The 19,120-nt window shown below is 41.5% G+C and overlaps 1 protein-coding gene across 7 annotated transcripts in view; it reads right to left on the bottom strand.

Moving 5' to 3' along the window:
- The window catches only part of EFCAB5 (EF-hand calcium binding domain 5), a 36,665-nt gene that overhangs the window by 12,482 nt on the left and 5,063 nt on the right, over nucleotides 1–19,120 (bottom strand). For all 7 annotated transcript variants that reach the window (XR_010435554.1, XR_010435555.1, XM_064677457.1 and 4 more), the window contains 7 exons: nucleotides 16,257–16,832; nucleotides 12,063–12,219; nucleotides 11,724–11,787; nucleotides 9,884–9,954; nucleotides 6,299–6,454; nucleotides 1,614–1,713; nucleotides 361–915 (listed from right to left, as the gene is read on the bottom strand). Coding sequence is in view for 5 of the 7 variants with exons in the window: in XM_064677457.1 (XP_064533527.1) it covers nucleotides 361–915; nucleotides 1,614–1,713; nucleotides 6,299–6,454; nucleotides 9,884–9,954; nucleotides 11,724–11,787; nucleotides 12,063–12,219; nucleotides 16,257–16,822 (1,669 nt within the window). In the remaining 2 variants the exon portion in view is untranslated. The remainder of the gene's footprint in view (nucleotides 1–360; nucleotides 916–1,613; nucleotides 1,714–6,298; nucleotides 6,455–9,883; nucleotides 9,955–11,723; nucleotides 11,788–12,062; nucleotides 12,220–16,256; nucleotides 16,833–19,120) is intronic.

Raw genomic sequence — 19,120 nt, 5'->3', positions numbered from 1 at the left:
CATGCTCAGGTTCCTGTCTTGCTACAGTAATATTACAGAGTGAAACAGAACATAAAGTTTCTCCTTATTATAAAAATGCTGCTGCTTCACAAAGTCCCTACTTGAATTAAAGTGTCTGCTCAGTGCCTCGAATACAGATCACCAGCAAAGTGACTCACCTGCCATCCTGTGAGAGGAACATGCTCTGAAACCTTGGCAGAAAACACCATGCTGAGAAGATATCAAAGCTTATGGTCTTCTCTACTCAGAAAGCACTCACATGGTTTTGAAATGGATTTAAAATAGCCTATAGTTAAACTAGTCCAAATGTATACATTGAAAAAGATTAAGGTCTGCCAGAATAAAGGAGAATATCTTTACCCTGCTCATGCAGAAGGTTGTCATCCTGCAGCCTTGTCTCGGAGCTTGTCTGTTGGTCAAACTGGCTGCTATGCTGCCTTGAAAAACTCCCTTTTCCTGCAGGGGTTTCTTCAACAGCCTCTGCAGCTGGAGCACCATGTTCTGAGCCAGTGACATCCATGTCTGCCACATCTGTGTCTCCTTCACTTTTTACTTCCACCTCAGGCTCTCTACCCAGGCTGGGTTCCTCTTCCTCCACCTGTTTTTCAGGTCCAGCTTCTCCATCCCTACTGAGATTGTATCCATCAGAGGTTGATCCTGGGAAAGCTTCATCCTGTCTCTCTGCACTTCCAGGCTCAGCTTCCTTCTCAGTTTGGATGTCTTCCTGGGAGCTGGGTTCCTCACTGTGTGTGGTATCTCCATCCAAATCACCAGCCTCAAATCCAGTGCCTTTCACCTCTGACACAGCATCCTCACCTTCCTTGCTCACTTCAGCATCACTCGGCTCTGCTGCTTGGTCATCAAGGCCCCCCCATAAATCCACAAGATCAATCTCTTGCAACTTAATTATTGGCCCTAGAATAGAAAAAAATATGGGTAAGTTGATAGTTTGCATTGGTATTATGTTCTCTAGTATTGCACAAGAAAATTGAAACAAAAAAGATACTGCCAAGTAAATACAAACTATCAGAAGGTACCTTCTGCAAACACACCTCTCTGAAACACAAAACTTCAGAATAATGTCTTTGCCTGCACAGATCTGCATTTCTTACTGTTTATTACACCACATTTCTTTTGAAATAAATGTTTCATAATTCTCCCTATTAAGAAGGAGACCTGTAACTCGCCCTGCATTTGATCTTAGCAATTAATTAATGTCCAATATCTTTAAAATATTTTACTTTCATGCAGATGATCCCCCGTGTTTTTTCTTTATCTTTCCATGTGCCTGGAGAAATTTTAGTGCAAACACAAAATTAACTTCTAACATTGCCCACTAAGAGAGAACATTTGTTTCAGGAAAAGTCTCTCTTTAATCCTGAAGTACTTCTGACTTTTGTATGAAGGAAAACTCTTGGATGCTGAAGCATTTCCGAACGTTGCATCACAGTTTGCAAAACATGTTTGCAAATTATGGCAGGTCACAGCATTCATTTGGGTCCTTTTTTGGGCCCTGTTCACTTCCAGTAACACTTATAAAACATATATGAACTATCCAGCCCTGTGTGACCTCCTAGTGTTTTAACCACAACCAAAACTTCCCAGGTACTCACATTGTCTGGGGTTCCACAATTCCCTCTTGTCAGCCACGGGGCTTCTGTCATAGAACTCCCTCAGCAGGGCCAGTATTTTTTGTCTATCCAAGACACCAACCTAGACAAAAAGATTATAATTATTGGGTTTTTCCTGTGGTTCTTGGGTCTTACATCAACATTTGCAGCACTACAAAGGCACCATTAGCTAAGAATTACCTGTGACTGAAAATTACCCATTACCAGAACACGACTACAGATTTCAAAGAAGTGAATTTATTTCATAGAGGCAAAAACTTCTTCTCTGGGCTCAGCTGGAACTCCCTCCCCACACATATTACTTTGCAGGCACTTCCTTGACAAATTACAGTTAGATAATTGTAGCTGTTCTGCCAAAGGGGTTCTTCATGTAAAGATCAAAGCTTCAACATTTCATACTCTCAGGACAGATATTGATTGCCTGACAGCACCATGGAAGAATTTTCACCTATTATGGGCTGTATCACCTTAGTGACTGCACACTGTAGTTTGCTTTTATGCCCCATCATCTCCTTTGAAGATTGATGTATTGGCAGCTGCCTGGGAACATAATTAGTCCAAAAATCCAAGCTATTATGACAACCTCCCTAATTTCCTTTAAAAATTCATAGACATTTGACCACAGAGGTGAGAGAGGCATCAGCAGTTCCAGTGCAGAGGAACGTGCAGAGTTTATTAAGTCCTTGTTGCTCAGAGTGAGTGTACACAGACGATAAACCCAGGAAAAGGCAATGAAACGGGTCATTTCCAACCAGGAAATTGGGGGGTTAAAAAAGTAAAGCAAATCTAAGCGATTGCAAGTTTTCCATTTTATGATGAATTCCTGTTGTCGTTGTTTAAGTCCTGCCACCCTTGTAATCTCCCTCCCATTAGTGAAATAAAGTAGTTAATTAGGGAACAGATTTGCTTAAGTTCATTATTTGTAGCGAGTAGCTTTCCATCTGAATTATTGATTTCCTTTTCATGTTTTGTTCTTAGATTAAAAACTGCAAAATGGAAAATTCACCAGGCTTTTAATTCCTTGTGAACTTTACCTGCCCTTAGGCTGAAGAAATAAAGGAAGAACTTTGCTGATCTTTTCTGGAAATGAGCTCAAGATGACTGCATTGTTTATAACCTAAATCTGTAATTAATGGCACCAAAAGTTAGAAACAGAAGGTTTGGAAACAACTGAGAGATACACATCACCTACTGGTGAAGTTGATACTGGAACTAAACAATTACATCACATTTGCTGGTACTGCAGGACCTTCCTCTACAGGGAACTGAAAGTTTATTGCCAATTTTGAAGAAAGGACCTGAACTGAAATGTAAGAAGCCATTCAGTCCAGTTTTAGTGTTTGAGACTCTGCTAATTTCATTCCTGCTGGTAAAAAAATGCTGGAAATTAGGGTTGAATTTCAGCCATCAGTGTGTTTGGAACAACAAATGTCATCACAGAATTCTGTCCCTAAACTTACAAGAGGTAGGCCCTGATTCCCAGTATCTTCATCTTCCTGACATTAACATACAAATACCTTGCAAACATTTCTTCATGCTATTTATCTTTCAATTGAATATATCAGATCTGGTTCTGATCCATTTAGTAGCCACACAAACACAGCACATGTTTTTGAAGACGTTACCAGATCACTGTGGAATATTTGGATTCTCCATTCAGTATTTCCATTACACACACTTAATTTTCCATTCAAATTTTCTCAGCTGTTACTTGTCACAATCATCTGCTGGTTGCCTTGAAGTTGGCAGCACTAATGCAAAACTTTATTTTATGAAAAAGGGGAATCAATAAATGAAGTATTATTCTTATTAAGAATATAACAAATATTAAGAAAATTATGAAGTACTATTAAGATGAAAATAAGGATGTTGTCTTGGGATTCAGATGCACTTTTTTGTTATACTAAAATAATACACTTGGAGGATTTAGATAACTGAGATTTTTTAAGAGGTTTTTTGTGATTTGGATCAAATAACTTTATTTTAATATATTGTTTAAAAGAGATATAAAAATAGATAAAACAGCTGAAATTACCAAATATGAATTAGGTCATATTTCCTTGGTTTAGCATTCACAATTTATACAGATTTGCCACTCTACCAGAGGTCCCTGTTATTTCAGGACACTTTTCCTTACAACTCACCCTGGGAGGAAGATGCCACAGTACATCTCTAGAAGAGAGAAGCATTTCAACAGGAAAGCTCCTCTCCCCAGCTGTGCTGTCTTTCTGAGTTCCTGTATTTAGTAGCAAAGGGGACTTTTCTTTGTGCTTCCTGTGTGACTGGGGAGGCTGATTGAAGGTTCCTGCCTGTCCACCCTTTGTACTGCACCTCGTGAGCAGGACAGGTCCAGCCTCCCCTCTCAGCACCAGAGGAACACCTGTGTTTGTACAGCCACCCAAAACTTGGGGCAGCTTTAGTGCCCAGGGAGTTGAAACATGTTGGCCTCATTTTCTTGTCACCCGGATATTGGCAGGTGATGATTCTCAGTTGTTTTCAGCAGTGTTCTGTGACCTATGAGTAATTCCTTTAGCAACACAGACTAAACCAGACTTGCCATTTAATCAGGGATAGGTCAGTGTTTAACCACTCGATTGTTTTTCTGGAAATGTGATGTGTGTATCCTGATCCCCACAGTGTGCTTGTTCGTGAGCAAGATGGGAAGAGCAGACACTCAGAAAAGGTCATGAGAAAGCAGACTTTGTTGTTGCTGTTCTGAAAGAAAGGTAATCAGGAGTGTCTCAGACGTCATTAGCTTGAAAACTAATCTCTGACCAAATTCAGTTTCATTTAAAGGTCTCAGGCTTAAAACATCCCTGAAAATTAATGTAGATTCTGTTATAATACATAAAAGAAACTATACCTGATACGAGTGAGCACAGATACAACAAGCTTAAAATTCACAGAGCCATTGCCTTTTGGGGCATTACAGCAGTGATCCAACTGTGTTGTGGGATTGTCTGGGGAAGTTTCTGCCTCAGTGTATAGTCCAGGCTGTCCTTGTTGAGCTGCCATCCTTCTGGATGCATTCGTTTGAAATCATAATAATGATCATGTGGATACCTTCTAATTTGACTGTAATTTAAACGCTGCTTTCTCAGCTCCCTGGCCTTAATTGCAGCTCATTGAGGCAGCCAGCCACACTCCCCGTGCAGACTAGAATAACTGCCTGCTACCAAACAAATGGAAATTAGGAACTGAAACAACTGCTTTGCTGTGCTTTGCAGAATGGGCTCTACAGGTAATGGATCCCATTCAAGTGGTAGAAGTCCTTGGGTTACTTTGCATTTTTATCTCCCCTATGGGTACAGTGGAGCCATACAAAAGAAACCAGGCCAGGTTTAAAAAGAACTGTGTGGCCTACACGACACTTCAGTGGACTCAATTTGCAGAGCAAGGGTACCTTGGAGTCTGGAAAGAACAACTCTGTGCTCTGACCAGTTTTTTTTGGGGCACAGATGGTGTTGGTGCTGATAGCTGCTCTCTCATGTTGTGTTAGTATTTTTGGCTCTTTGCCTCTGAGATTCCACTGGGATTAGTAGCGTGGAGATGGTGATTACTGCCACAGAAATAATAGGAAGAAAGTCACTTTAAAAGATGAAAGGAAAGAAGGGGTCTTTTCAAAATGCATGGCAAGGATAGGACTGGGCTTTATGTATCACTGTAGCCAGGAGGATTCATCACAGCCATTCTGACAGAGCCCTAGGAAAATGAAATGTCTTCTAGCTGGGAAGCAGACACATTTCTTTCTTCATGCCTGAAACAGCAGCTTGCCTGCTATTCTCTAAAACACTCCATTGGTGTTGAAACGAGCTCTGTAATTCCTTTCTCTTGGCAGTAATGACATTATTAGCATGACACTGTAGAGCACAGTTCACTCTGGGTAGCTCTCTGCAAGCATCACTAGAGGAGTGCTGGGTGGAATATATAATTTCTGTAGGGGAGGAAACTGTAAGATTATGGCATCTGCTTGCTCTGTAGTAGCCAGCAACTGGCAAGCTGAGGCTACTCATAACAAGTACCACACTTTTTGGATGAAGCCCAAGTTTTTAGCAATAGTTTATGCCATTGATTCTTCAGCTTCTACAGTTTACTGGTTTTCTAACAAGTCTAGCTTTTTTGTTTGTTTTTTTAAAGGGATGCAGGTGTACTCAGAGGATGACAGAGATTAGAGCTGCTGAAAACCAAATTATGGCTTTTGAGTTCCATTTCCAGCTCTGTAACTGACTTACTGTATTTTAATTTCCTGTCCATAAACTGTGACTGAAGTTCACAGCACTGTTCTCAGAGAGATTGTAAAGGTAGATTATTTTGCACTTTAAATTTAAACTATGAGATTTATTGATAGAAGCCCTAAAGATCTATAAAGTTAGGCAACATAATGAATGCAATATATGTTATAATTGAAGTAATGTGCACATTTGTTAAGGTCAATCTACATCAGGTTATCTTTGCTGAAACATGGCTGAACAGATAAATTAGACCCAGTTCTGAACTGTGCTGTGGGAGCAGGTAATCCCATTAGGTCATTCAGTTGCTAGTTAACCATCAGCTTATAGGCAATTGGATGTTTCTGTCTCTATAGTATGAATTTGAAGACAATGCTGCAGCTATTGTCCTCCAAAATACTGCTGAATAAGCAGAAAAAGAGTATCTGCTCTGCCCACCTTTCCATAATCACAATCTTGGAAGAGATCAGTAAAATTTTGCCTCCACAGAGCTCGTTCTTTTGCTTCCTGGAAGTCCTCACCACATTGATGGAGATATTTCATGATTTCTTGGAATGTGTCACTTGAAACATGCTCTGTGTAGGAAAGGACAAACTGTGGAGAGAAAGCAGCAGTGTACATGGTTAGCTTTTCTTCAAGTATTTTCACCTTTATTTGAACTCCTAAAAACCTATTGCATGCAATTAAATATTTAAGAACTTGTAGTTTAATCTGCCAACATAACACAGACTTGGTGCCTACTTTGTTCTTCCTTTCAGAAGAAACAATATTCTCCTAACCAGCCTGGGACACTGCACAAATGCCTCCTCAATAGCCCCTTTCCTGGCCCAGAGGTCACTTATTCTGCTCAGTGTTCAGAGATGCTGGATCAGATCCCTCCTATGGAATGCCATGGCTCAAGCTTGGTTTTCTCAGGGAGGATTTAAGTTCTCCATGTTTTTTTGCAGCATTTAGTATTCTTGACTTTACTCCCAAGGAGGCATTTTGAGCCATTAGATTTTGCAGAACTGACAGTCACTCAACTCTCAAATGCCACAAAATGAGCATTGCCCACAATTTCAGTGTTTAGAGAACCAGTCTGGATACAATAAAAACATGAAAAATCCTTTTGAAAACGAGCCTGCTGTCACCTAAGTCCTCTGACACTGGGAATACTACTGACTGGAGATTGATTTTAAGTTCCAGCCTCGGAGACACTTTAACACTTTGGATTTATAGCCATGTGGCTTTTATGAGCAAAAGCAATATGGTTCTAAAAATGTGGTGTGCATGACATAAATAATAATGGCCATCAGAACAAACCACAATCCCAAAGCCTGGGCTGAATTATTATAGCAGGTTTCTGGAGCCAGCCACACTAACAGGGAACTCATACAGTTAAAAGGAGGAATTTCCAAAACACAGCCCATTTTTAGAGTATGGATATCTAACATAAGTGCTGCAACATCTTGGACTTGTTGAAGTGCCTCACAGGCATTAACAAACTGAAATATTAATATATGTTATAATTATTCATGTCTATATTGCATAATTTCCAAATATATGGGACAAGTGGAAAAGAGGAAGAGCAGAAAAAAAAGCAATGGCCTGAGGGGTGGCTGGTGGGAAAGCAGAACTCCTACACAATGTGGGGGGTTCCTGCTTGCAGCATAAAAAGACAGGATGTAGGTGGTTGGAGAGAAGGTGGGGCCGTGGGCATCCACCAGCTTTCCAGAGCTGTTACAACCCAAAGCCCTGTGACAGAGGAACCTTGAAGGTGACAGCTGATGGGAGGAGGCAGGTTGGACAAGCAGCTTGTTATTTTGGATGTCATGCTGATGACACATCCAAAGGCTCCTGCACTAACACTGCTGTCTAACAGCATCACAGGACATTGTTTACAAGTGCCATGTGGGCAGCAGGCACTATCATAGTCTTAAGCTTTTCTTAGCTGATGTGCAAAGTACTGTACACATAATAAACATACATTTATTTATTATTAACTGAGAGATTTTGACACCTCTCTGAAGAAAGCTGGCACGATTCCTTCTTGCTATCCAGAGACTTTGCTGTAGTTTGTGAACACATTGTCATCAATAACAATGGATCTTTGCTTCTTGTTCCTACTGATCTCACTAGAAAACCATGGAAAATAATCTCACCTTTAAGGCCTGATTCTAACCCTGCAAAGGCAGTGTGTCAGCAGCTTTGTGCCAGACTGCTGGGGGTTTGTGTGTTATAGAGTACGAAGCCTGTGAAATAAACTATTAAGGGCTGGTCTCTGGGATTTAAATGCTTTTAATATAAAAGACCCCACGAGCTTGTCATGAAGGATGTAAAAATACAACAGCCACTGTTTTGAATGTCTGAAAAAAAACCCAAGCCCAACAAAAACAATGTGTGAGGTCTCTCTACTGAGTTTCTAATGGCCTTGAAGTAGCCTAAAGCTGCACTGAATTCAAGAAAGAAAAAAAAAAAAAGAGGCTATTTAATTTTAAGGTCCATTAAAAGCAATGCTTTCCACATGGGGAAAGGCCCGGACCAGTGTGGAGAAAGATCATCTCTCTTTCTGGGTTTGGTGGATGATGCAAAGGGAGGAACAAAGGTAAATTGTAGCTGAGGATTAGAAGCAGCCCTGTCCTAATGATGGAACAGTTCCCCAGGGAAGTGCTGAAAGCCTCATCATTTGATTCAATTAAAACCGGACTGGAAGAAGCATCAGAGAACATATTCTGAGAGAACATTGCTGGTGAATCAGACAGCTGGACAATCCATGTCTTTTGTGCTTCTCATCTCTGTTGTCATATCTTTAATTGAGTTAAAATAAAGAGTACACAAAACATATTTTAAACAGTTTTCTAATGCTAATGAAGCATGAATTCATTCAGAGATTATATACATGTACCATAGGGGTTATGGATTGATGCTTCATGGCAGTGACAAAAGCAATTCTCTGGGCTCTCATTATCCACAATCGCTTTCTTAATTAGATGCAGTAATTCTGAGGTTAAATTCAAAAATTCCTCATTTCATGCTTAAAAAACCTTCAACAAGTTATCATAAAAATGCATCTCCGTGCAAAATATTGAACATGTGAGTCTCCTGAGAGGGAAAAAGGCACAAAAATCACACATGGTTTCTTGGAAATAGGCTCTGCACAGCTGCTTTATACTCTGGTTTTAATTATTATAACAGCACCCACTAGCACTGCTGCAATGAGGGTCTGTCATTATTTCTATTCTAAACACCCCTTTTCACAGGTTCAGTTACTCAGCCATAAAATTCAGCTCTGCTGCAGGTAGAAATGGCTGGCAAAGCCTTGGCCTGGAGAATTTTCAATAAATACAGTTTGAACTGATTTGGTTGTTTTCAACTTGAGGAACAGTAGAGTAATAGGGTGAAACTTCCAACTACATTTATGATTTTGGTGACTTAAAACCACAGTTCTGATATTTCTCAGTGACAGCTTTTGAGTTTAAAACTGCCTGGTTATGCTTCATGTACATTTATGACACTTGTTGGAGTTTGGTTACGGTTCAGGCCAGCGATAGTTCAGGGCAAAAATGGTAGAGCTTCTCATCCCAGTTCATCATGGTTTGGTTCTTCTCTGGTTAATGGAACCTAATCAGAAACAACCATACTGTGAGGATGTTACTGGTTACCACTGGCTAATGGTTATAGTGGGACACCAAACCTCCCCTGAGCAGGTCAGGCAAAGTCTGAATTCACAAGTGATTCAAGGCTTTGGCATTTCAGAGAGGGACTGGGAGGGATGTCCTAAAAACCACTGCTCCCAGAGCAACTTCCCAGAGAGCAGCACAGGCTGCAGCTCTGAGCAAAGCAAAACACTTCCCCTTTGCTGGCCAGAATGGAAATGTGGCAGCAGAGGATGGAGATGGAACGTGAAATGTCCTGATACAACCAGTTCCCTGGGATGCTGGAGAAGGGCAGCCCTTATACTCCTCTGGGCTGTCCCCAGGGAAATGCTGCTACTTTGTGATAAACATCATATTCTGAACCAGATGCTCTTATTTCATTTCTCACCTCTGTGAACTCATCTAGCTTTAAAGTTTCTTCCAATGTGTTTAAGATTTTCAGCTTCCTGTCCTGGATTGCTGGTAAAAAAATGAAGGGATATTGGTTTAGAAAGCAACAGTTGTGATTTTGCATATTGTCCACATTTTTTTGCACACTGTGCTGTTACATTAACTTTCTTCTCATCTTCTCAAACATGTTTTTGAGGTTATCCCACAGTAGCTGAAGCATCTGACTGTACAGAGACCAACCAAATCTCCTCCTTACATGTATCTCTTGCTGAGAATCTGCATTTAGCTATTCAGAACTGTAGAGTCATATTTATTCTTGACATAAGTTGGTGCAAATTGCAATGATTTTAACGGTACTTAAAACTAATTATGTGAGGGAGGAAATGAATTTTGATTTAACAAACAGATAAAACTGCCTTAGAACACTGGAGACATGGGTTCTGCTTTGCAAGAGTAGAATCTGAAAATCATAGTAATTTTCTCAAGAATATCTGTGGGAATATTTTTACTGATGATGATATTCAAAAGTATGTTTTGGTCAGCTTCTGAGCTCCTATAATGGAACTGAGAAGAGAAATCAAACATCTACATAGATTTCTGAATGAGGTCTTTGAGCACAGACATGCTATTTCTGTTGGCATCATTTTTCTCTTCTTTCTTCTACAATATATCAGGAGTAATGAGAAAATTCACCATAGAATGCATTTATCTCTTGTTGGTTAAGACATTCCTAAACTGTCCATTATCTTTATTAAACTATAAACAGAGCTTAACGTTCTGTTAATGTACATTGGATGCTATTAGATGAAATGAATTAAGAAATGGAGCCACACTATTAGTGAAATAGGACAGAGAGCACCTCCAGCATCTGCAAAGCAAACCTTTGGGGAGGCATTTCCTTCACAGCCTCATGTCCCAGGGTCAGTTTGCACTGTCCCACAGCAGGAGCACAGCAGGGGCTGTGTTGGCAGTCACAACATCCTACCAAGAGCAGAGGAACAGCTCTGTGACACGGACAGGGCTGAGCAAGGGCAAGCTCCAGGCAGAGGTGACTCCAGCAGAAATGCACTCTGGAGTGCCCTGTTCATCATCCCAAACCAGTGAAGGCAGATCTGTTTTCACTGATGATCATTACAGGCTCAGGAAAGCCTGGCAGCAGGCTCGTGGTGCCACTTCAGTGTTCCCAGCTCTATGCAATTTTCATCATTCAGGGAGGTCAAGTGTGAGCTATATAAAGTGACAGGAATTATGGAAATGTTACTGAGCCAAGTGTTCCCATCCAGAGACCTGGGCTGGCACTGGGATGGTCTGGGACTGGCTAAAGGAATGGCTCAATGACATGGGTTATTTTATGGAGCATTAGGTAAACTTCAGCATTTCCCCTGAAACCATAAAAGGTAACAACTCTGTTAATATTGGTGATCCTACCTTTGCTCCATACCTCCCAGTATGCCAGTATTTCCAAGACCTCCCATGAGATAAACACTGCCTGATGGGCAGGTGAAGGAGGAGGTTGGTTCAGTGATTCTTAAAAATAGTGATAAGTACATGGCAACGTCTGGCTAATGCAGGATGTAAGTGGAAAGGGCCTGAATCTGGTCTTTCTATCTCCTGAAAGATTTTTTTAAACTTCTTTCCACTCTTTTCAAGATCATGTTAATGAGCCACAGGGTGGTTCAGCCCCTCCAATCTGTCTGTAGATTTGTGGTTCATATCCTGATGTAACTACCCTTAGAGATTCTCCCTCTGTTATGAAATCCATTTGCTGTTTGCCCACAGCTCAGACCAGAATTCAGATGGCAGCAATAAAACCTAAGGAAGACACATCAAAAACTTACCTTTTCTCAGTTTTTCGGGAATAGAATCAGTGACATCTGGAAAAGACCTCAGGGCACTCTGAACCTACAAATCAGGGTAATAGTCAAAGGCCTGTGTCATGCAGACAGCAGTGGGTGATTACCAAAATAAATCACCTGGAATAATCAGACATATGGGCCAGTCATGAGTCTTACACATAGGTAAGATTTGTGGGGAATCAGGGCTTGGTGAGCCTGAGGCAGACAATGACCTGTACCCTGACCCTAAGGGCAGCAGAGCCATCACCCACCCACAAATGTCCTTTTCCTCCTGTCTGGAACAACCACAGCAGTGTGTTACCAAGGATCTTTCCTAGTTACCAGTGCCATTGGTATTCTGTGCTTGCCATCCACTGTCCACTCTTTGAACAGAGCTGCCAGTGTCTCCTTCCTCATCTCTCTCTCCTCAGCCTTCTTTCTCTCCATCTCCTCCCTGGCCTCACGTTTTTCCTTTGCCTCAGACTTCATCTTGACCAGCCTGTAGGACATGGGAATATGGATTGAAAAGATATCATCATAAACATACTTAAGCTTGACAAGCCTACCCTGAAGAACAAAAGGAAAGGAGGGAACTTTTTACTGAAATTCTTTTCCATGTGGTAGACATTTAAGGGAAAATCATCTGTGCAGCTCTTCTATTTTGTGTAATTTCAACAGCGATAAATTTTACCTTCACATTTATAGTGGCATTCATCATTTATTGTGTAGATGTCCTTCAATTTCCTTTCAATTTTAGCAAGAAGACAGGTGCATAATTTTGCTACACTTGATTTACCAACAGAATTGCATCAGTCTCCTTTGTCTCCAAGCCCAAGTACCTTTTCACACAAGTACTTCACTGGCAAAGAACAATGTTCGATGAGATTTCTGAAGCAGCCTCACACAATAGAGCCCTCACTGCCTTAGGACATGGAAAATACCCCAACCTCTCCATCATTCTGAACACACAGAGTTTGCAGGTTTGGACTAAAAGTAGCTCCCTTTCTTCCTTCTTTTGTTTTCTCTGCTTCCCTGATCACCCAGCCATGTTCTTCCCAATCCTCTCTTTCACACGACAAAAGAACTGAATAAAATTGATCCCATAGAACTGTGATAATTTTGACTTTTTTAGTTTATGAAATGGAAAAAAAAGCCTTTAGGAAGGTCAAAATGCTTAAAGCCAAAGAATTGGTTCATATGGGGAGAACAGCTCTTGCTCATGGAAGCTGCTGGAATCTCTCTGCACTGAGGCAGCTGCTCACCTTCGTGGCCTTCACACCCTCTGTAGCTGCTCAGAGAAAGGGGAATTGCTCCTCTTTTGTACCTGAGAACTCCAAAATGTGTATTTTAGCTAACAATTCCTGCTCCCTTCTTCCCCCTGTGTTTCACATGCTGTGAAACGGGCTGATCCTATTCCTGCTCTCTTCTGTTGCTCTGGGATCATCCCAGAAATTATAACCCATCAGTATCTTCTTTAATGAACAGAGAGACCTGTTTTACATGTCACAGCAATACTCTTTGATCACAGTCAGTTTTATCACCAGGTACTTGTTCTTCATGGCCATTTATCACAGAGGTCTCTTAATGAATCACTGGGTTCCTCAATCAATGGTGGGCATTGCACAAGTCCTGCTGAGGCAGCTCAGCCTCCGGCACTTTGATACCAGGGGAAGGGGAAAATAATTCCCATCTTCTGATTCCTTCCCCGAGCCAGCAAAGGGGAGGAATGCAGCAGGTACCAACCTAAATGGACTAGCAGATTCTCCTCCATTATATGCTGCAGACAGAAAGAGAAAACAGACCATTTGTAGATGCAGCTCCTCCTCCAGAGCTGTCTGCAAGCCACAAGCAGAGGGAGGGCTGTGCCTGGAGCTGCCAAGGTGCTCTGTGATTAATTTGGGCAGTGTCCAGCACAAGGTACATTCTGTGCTGCACCTGCACTGGGCTGCAGTTTTGCATTAATTTCTAGGGTCCTAAACCACTGTGCAGTTGTATCCTCTGCCTGGTGTCCCTGAGGTAGGACAAAATGTTTCCCCCCAGACTATAACAGCAAAACAGGGATAACAGCACTGGGCACCCATGGCAAAGTGAGCTCGTTTCATATCAGACACTGCCAGAAAAGATGAGATGGCAGCGAGGTGACTTCTCCCTGCAGAACCAAACATGTCTCCTCAGGAAGGGAGCTGCCTGCCTCCCACACAGGGATGGGTGACTCAGCCTGAAGGACTGCCATCCCTGGACAAACACATCTGTTACAGGTAGCAGTCCCTGTGGATAAGGAATTTCTCCCATCTGTTCTCCTGCATGCCTTGACTCCCAGTCAGGTGGCAGTTCAGGAGAAACTGGAGGAAGCCCAAGTGAGCTCACTGAGGATGGGTAAGCATTAAATGGGAACCTGTGGTGATCCTGCCTTTCCTGAAGGTAATGCCAAGGCTCCCAGGAGCTTCATTTGGGCCAGAATTTCATTCCTCACCCTTCTGGTGCTTATGTGGGAGATGTTGAGCACAGACTGGCACTGCTCTTGTTACACTTCTTTCCTGTTTGGAAAGCCAGTGACTCACATGAGGAGTCTAAGTGCTGCATGGTGTTGGTAAAATCTCTGTGTTGCTGTGATTTGAGAATCTCATGCAAATCCCACAATACAGCCATCACAAATATGTAAATCCTGAGCTGCAGTGAATGCAAATCCCATGAGAGTACTACCAGTGGATATGCAAAACCTGCTACAGCCGTGAGATTACAGAAACCCCCGTGGCAATGCTGCCTATGGAGATATTTATTTCTACAAGTCTTGATAGTCACTTCTTTTGCATCAGCTCTGAGAGCTACAAATTGAGAACCTGCCTCCAAATGTAAACATGGGCTTAACAGCCAAGGTCAGGATCACAGGTCATGGGTAGCCAACACTTTGCATTCTGCAGGAAAATCTGCTCTCTCTAGAAATAAGCTGTGATTCACAATGGAAGCCAAGAGTATTTTAGCAGAGAAAAAAAAAACAAACCACAAAACCAAACCAAACAAAAATCCGACTGAAAACCTCAGGAAATTTTTGTATTTTAATTCAATTTCCTTTGCAAAATCAGCTGAGATATGGTTCTGAACTTCCTGTGTGCAGGTGTCACTCTGTGAAGCAATAGAAGTGATGAAACAGTCCTAAAGCAAAGGTGTCGCAAGGCTGGCATCCTAAACATCCCCCCCGAAAAGTCTGTGCTTGAGTGAAAACTCACTGAAAGAGGTGTTTCCCCAGCTCATTTGTTCAGTGGACCAACACTTGAAAAACAGAAAATAAAACTGGAATTCTTTTACCAGCTCTATTTTTACCACTGTATGTCTGCTTATGAAGAAAACCCAAAAGCTGAGCTCTTGCACACTGACCACATCAATCAGTTATGATTATTTTTATCTATGTTGAGAAAGGAGGTGACTGTATGAAATTCACTTCTCACACTGCTTTATTGAATTCACACCAGGCATGTTCCAGTGATCTGCAACAGTATGTGGAATGGAAATGTAGAGAGAAGCTCAGAGCAGTAGAGGGAGATTTAACATATCCTTTTATGCATTATAATGCTGAGAACTTCAATTATCTTCATTTAGGGTTTATGCATAAGACATGTCAACATTTTACTTCCCTAATTCCTGACACTGAAACCCTGAAACCAATTTTCAGGCTGTATGCACTATTTATGCAAATAGTCAGGCATTCAAATAGAAGTGATTATTCTACAAACACAGATACAGAATGAAGTGATCCAGTAGCAAATGAGTAATTTTGACATCAATCACAATCACGTCTGGATCATCTGCAAACTCAGAAGTTCACTTCTATATTTTTCTGAATAGAGCAATGAAAATAAAGCATTATTGCTCACTTAATGCTCTCACATTCTAAGCTCAGCATATTGTAAGGTGACATGGAACCCCCTTCCAATATTCATTAAATATTATACTAAAGCAAGCAGCCTAGAAATAAGCAACAGAATAAAATACAAAACAGTTCCTACTTTAAAGGGAAAAATAGAATCTGAAAGGAAAGCCTAAGTAGAAATCACAGGAGGAGTTTCTACAATGTGCCAGGACAATGTTGTTGGTGGTTTGGTCAAGAGAAATCATCCTGAAAGGGACAAAAAGGTTATATGTTTATTATGTTTGGAAGAATAGAGAAGAAGTGATCTGAGGAGTCTCTTAGACCTTTGGTAGTAACACTTGTCCCAAAGAACTGCTGTCACTAAGCTAGACCGGTTTGGAAACAGTTTGCATTGCACATATGTAATTAAGATAGAGTCTAAGGAGGAATTATATTCTTGTAAAGGGCAGAATATTGCCTTAAACAGGAATAACTAGTGTTTCATTTTGTGTGACATGTTCTGGCATCTGTCCTGCTTCTCAAGTTTTGATGAGAGACACTGCACTCCACAAGGTGTGTTTTGTTCAACACCCCACCAGCCAGGCTGCAGTGACACCATTCCTTTTGTAAAGGAGAGATCAGGACACCAGCTCTGGCCTCGTGACCAGCCCCACTGTCACCGTTCTCACCTCTCTGACGTTGTACCTCCCATCAAAGATTTGAGCTCCTCCGCCACCACCCTCATTCCTCTCACGTAGGGGCCTGGTTTGGTAGAAACGCTGTACAGAGGGTTGTGTCGCATCAGATATTCTGCAAGATAATTAATGGGGTCGAATGTGCTTGGGTCTTTGTCTGATACAAGCACATGCTTTCTTTCCACTTCCATTAACAGATTTTCTACTCCTGGGATTAATGTAGGTAGGAGTTTGTCAAGCAAATAGATGCGAGTATCGAGTGTCTCTCTCTCTTCGCTGTACCACTCTCTGGCCAGTGAGTCACAGGGTTCTCTCTTCTCTATCTTTTTTTCTTCTGCCTTTTGTGCTCCAATCACACTTGCCTTTGTCTCCTGCAGACTCAGACACCTTTGTTGTACCTTTTCATAAAAACACTCTTTCCACGAAGCGTAATTACCAAGACATGGCAGTTCATCATTCCCCTGATTGCTTCCCATTTCTGTGGCAGCTCCATCCTCATGTCCAGGTTTGGGATATTGCAGACCTGCAGACTCTGCTGATTCTTCTGGATGAGCAGCCATACCTCAATCACTGTGACACAGAAAAAAAAGCAGCTTGTTATATAATGCCAAAAGATGCAGCAGGGCCCTAACAGGTGACACAGCAATAAAGTCTATTGTTAGGAATTAACTAATATTTTTTCTATGTTCCTTTTTTATTCTGTTACTGCTGCTTTGTACTCTTAAATAAATACAGCCCCTTTGCTCCAAAGAGCAGTAAATGATTTATAAAGATTAATTATGTATCACAACAGCCCTTGGAGACAGAGCAACTTACTGTGTTCCTTTCTTACAAGAGAAGAAACTGAGACACAAAGGGGGAATGATTAATTGCTGGTCACTTGGAGACTCAGAAACCAAGTGGTGAACAGTGCTCAGAACTTGTTCCCCAGTTCCAACCAGTGGAATCCTCTTACCTCCAGAACCATTATTTCTGTTTAGGTCCATTCCCTGCCTCCAGGAAATCCAGTGGATATGAGACAAAGGAAGCAAGTAATGGAAAGTGTCAGATACCCAGCAGCAAGATTCCTCTATATGCTGCCTCTGCTTCAGCTTTTCTGTAGCTGTGAAGAACAGTGAGGAAGCTTGTCCCACAAACTACTTAACTTCAACTTTGGCAACTATTTTTTCCTCTGGATGTTTTGTTAAGGTAACAAGGACACAGGTGTGTGGATCAGCAGAGCTTCTACGGAAAGGGAAACTCTATACCATGAGCTCTGTAATCAAGTTGTTCACAAGCACTTAATGTTGTAGATTATTGTGTAAAAGAGGTATCTCCCTTTACAATTTCATGAACCTTGCTGTTTTTCTTCTCAAAATGTTCTTTCTGTCTGAGCTGCTCACAAGGCACAATTTGAAAAATGTTTCTGTGTGTCTCCAGGCTTAACTGTCTGCATCTGCAGTGGGATTTACACACCCAGGATGGAGCAGAGGGCTGGCTACTGCTTGATTCAAAGCATGAAAATTCAGCAGCAAGCTGCCAAACCCCAGCTCAGTGTTAGACAACAGCAAGGAAGGGTGCTATTAATAAATAACCTAACACCTTTCCAAATTAAAGATGAAACTCCACTCAGAACTTGCTGCTGCACTAACCTTTTCAAGTTTTTATTTAAAAGAGCTTTTCACTGAGGCCTCTCAGTATCCACAGCAATACTGCTGCTTTTGATATGTATTGCTCTTGCTGTTTAAGCATTTGTAGCTGTTCTGAAGTGAGTTCAACCTTCCAGGAAATGCATAAATGTGATCTACAGCCCTCCTGGCACACAAATGTAATTACTAATATGTTGACCTTCTGGTTCATTACCACTGCTGGAGTGCAAGTACTGCTGGATGGGTGGGATGCTTCACAGCATTGCATTTCTAGGTCTGTTTTCTTCATGGGCTTGTTGGCATCTTCTGGTAATTTGATTTCAAAGATGATTATTTGCCAGGGAATGGGATGAATTTATGGCTCAAACTGCCTGCCTGACCCACACAAAGGGTTTTAAGTTGGTAGCTGGTTTTGCCACTGAAGCTGTAAAGGAGTCTGAATTTGTAGTGGTAAAAAGGGAAACCTGTCCACCCTGTTGAATTGTTCCTTGCTTAGGTGAGTTCCTTTCAATGAGCTGTAAAACCAGACTCCTTGGTTCAAAGAAGGGTGTTAACCAAATGTTCTGGTCACATTCCAAATCAGCTGGTTTTGTTGTGCCAAAATAAACTGTTCTTGCAGTTTCAAATACTTATGTTATTTTTTAAACATCCTTTACGAAACCCTCTGCAGTTTCTGTGCAATGTTAAAGTGACAACTGGCCTCTGCTTCATGAGGTGGCTGATTCTGAGACATGATGAATACATTTTCTATGCTACTCTCAACCTTTTGTTAGGATAGTTTTGAGGATTAGTAAATGTTTATAAAGTATCTCTATGTCCAAAACAAAACATAAAACAACTAGTGCAACTGTTCTATCTCAATTCCAGGGCATTCACATAACTCCAGGAATGGAAGCAGAGCCCAGAGAACTGTTCCCACTGCTTTAATGCAGTACAGATGGAGGAGACTAAGAGGGTATGGAAGAACACACAAACAATACATAACTGTTCAAATAAACAACAAAGGAGTGCCAGAATCAGGCCCTGAAGCTTGGAATTTGTTGAGGATAACAGGGACACACCTCCAGTTTGGATAACACCCCATTGGCTCAGAAACTTCAGTGCTGATTTATGTTAGTTCAGAATTTGGCCCATAAGGGAAAAATCCTTAACTGAAAGGGTGGTCAGGACTGGAAGGGGCTGCCCAGGGAAGTGGTGGAGGCCCCGTCCCTGGAGGGGTTCAAGAAACAA

The sequence above is a fragment of the Pseudopipra pipra genome, chromosome 21 (assembly GCF_036250125.1).
Source record: "Pseudopipra pipra isolate bDixPip1 chromosome 21, bDixPip1.hap1, whole genome shotgun sequence".
Classification (NCBI taxonomy): domain Eukaryota; kingdom Metazoa; phylum Chordata; class Aves; order Passeriformes; family Pipridae; genus Pseudopipra; species Pseudopipra pipra.
Note: the sequence above shows the minus strand (reverse complement) of the source record. Positions and strands in the feature narration are given on the sequence as shown.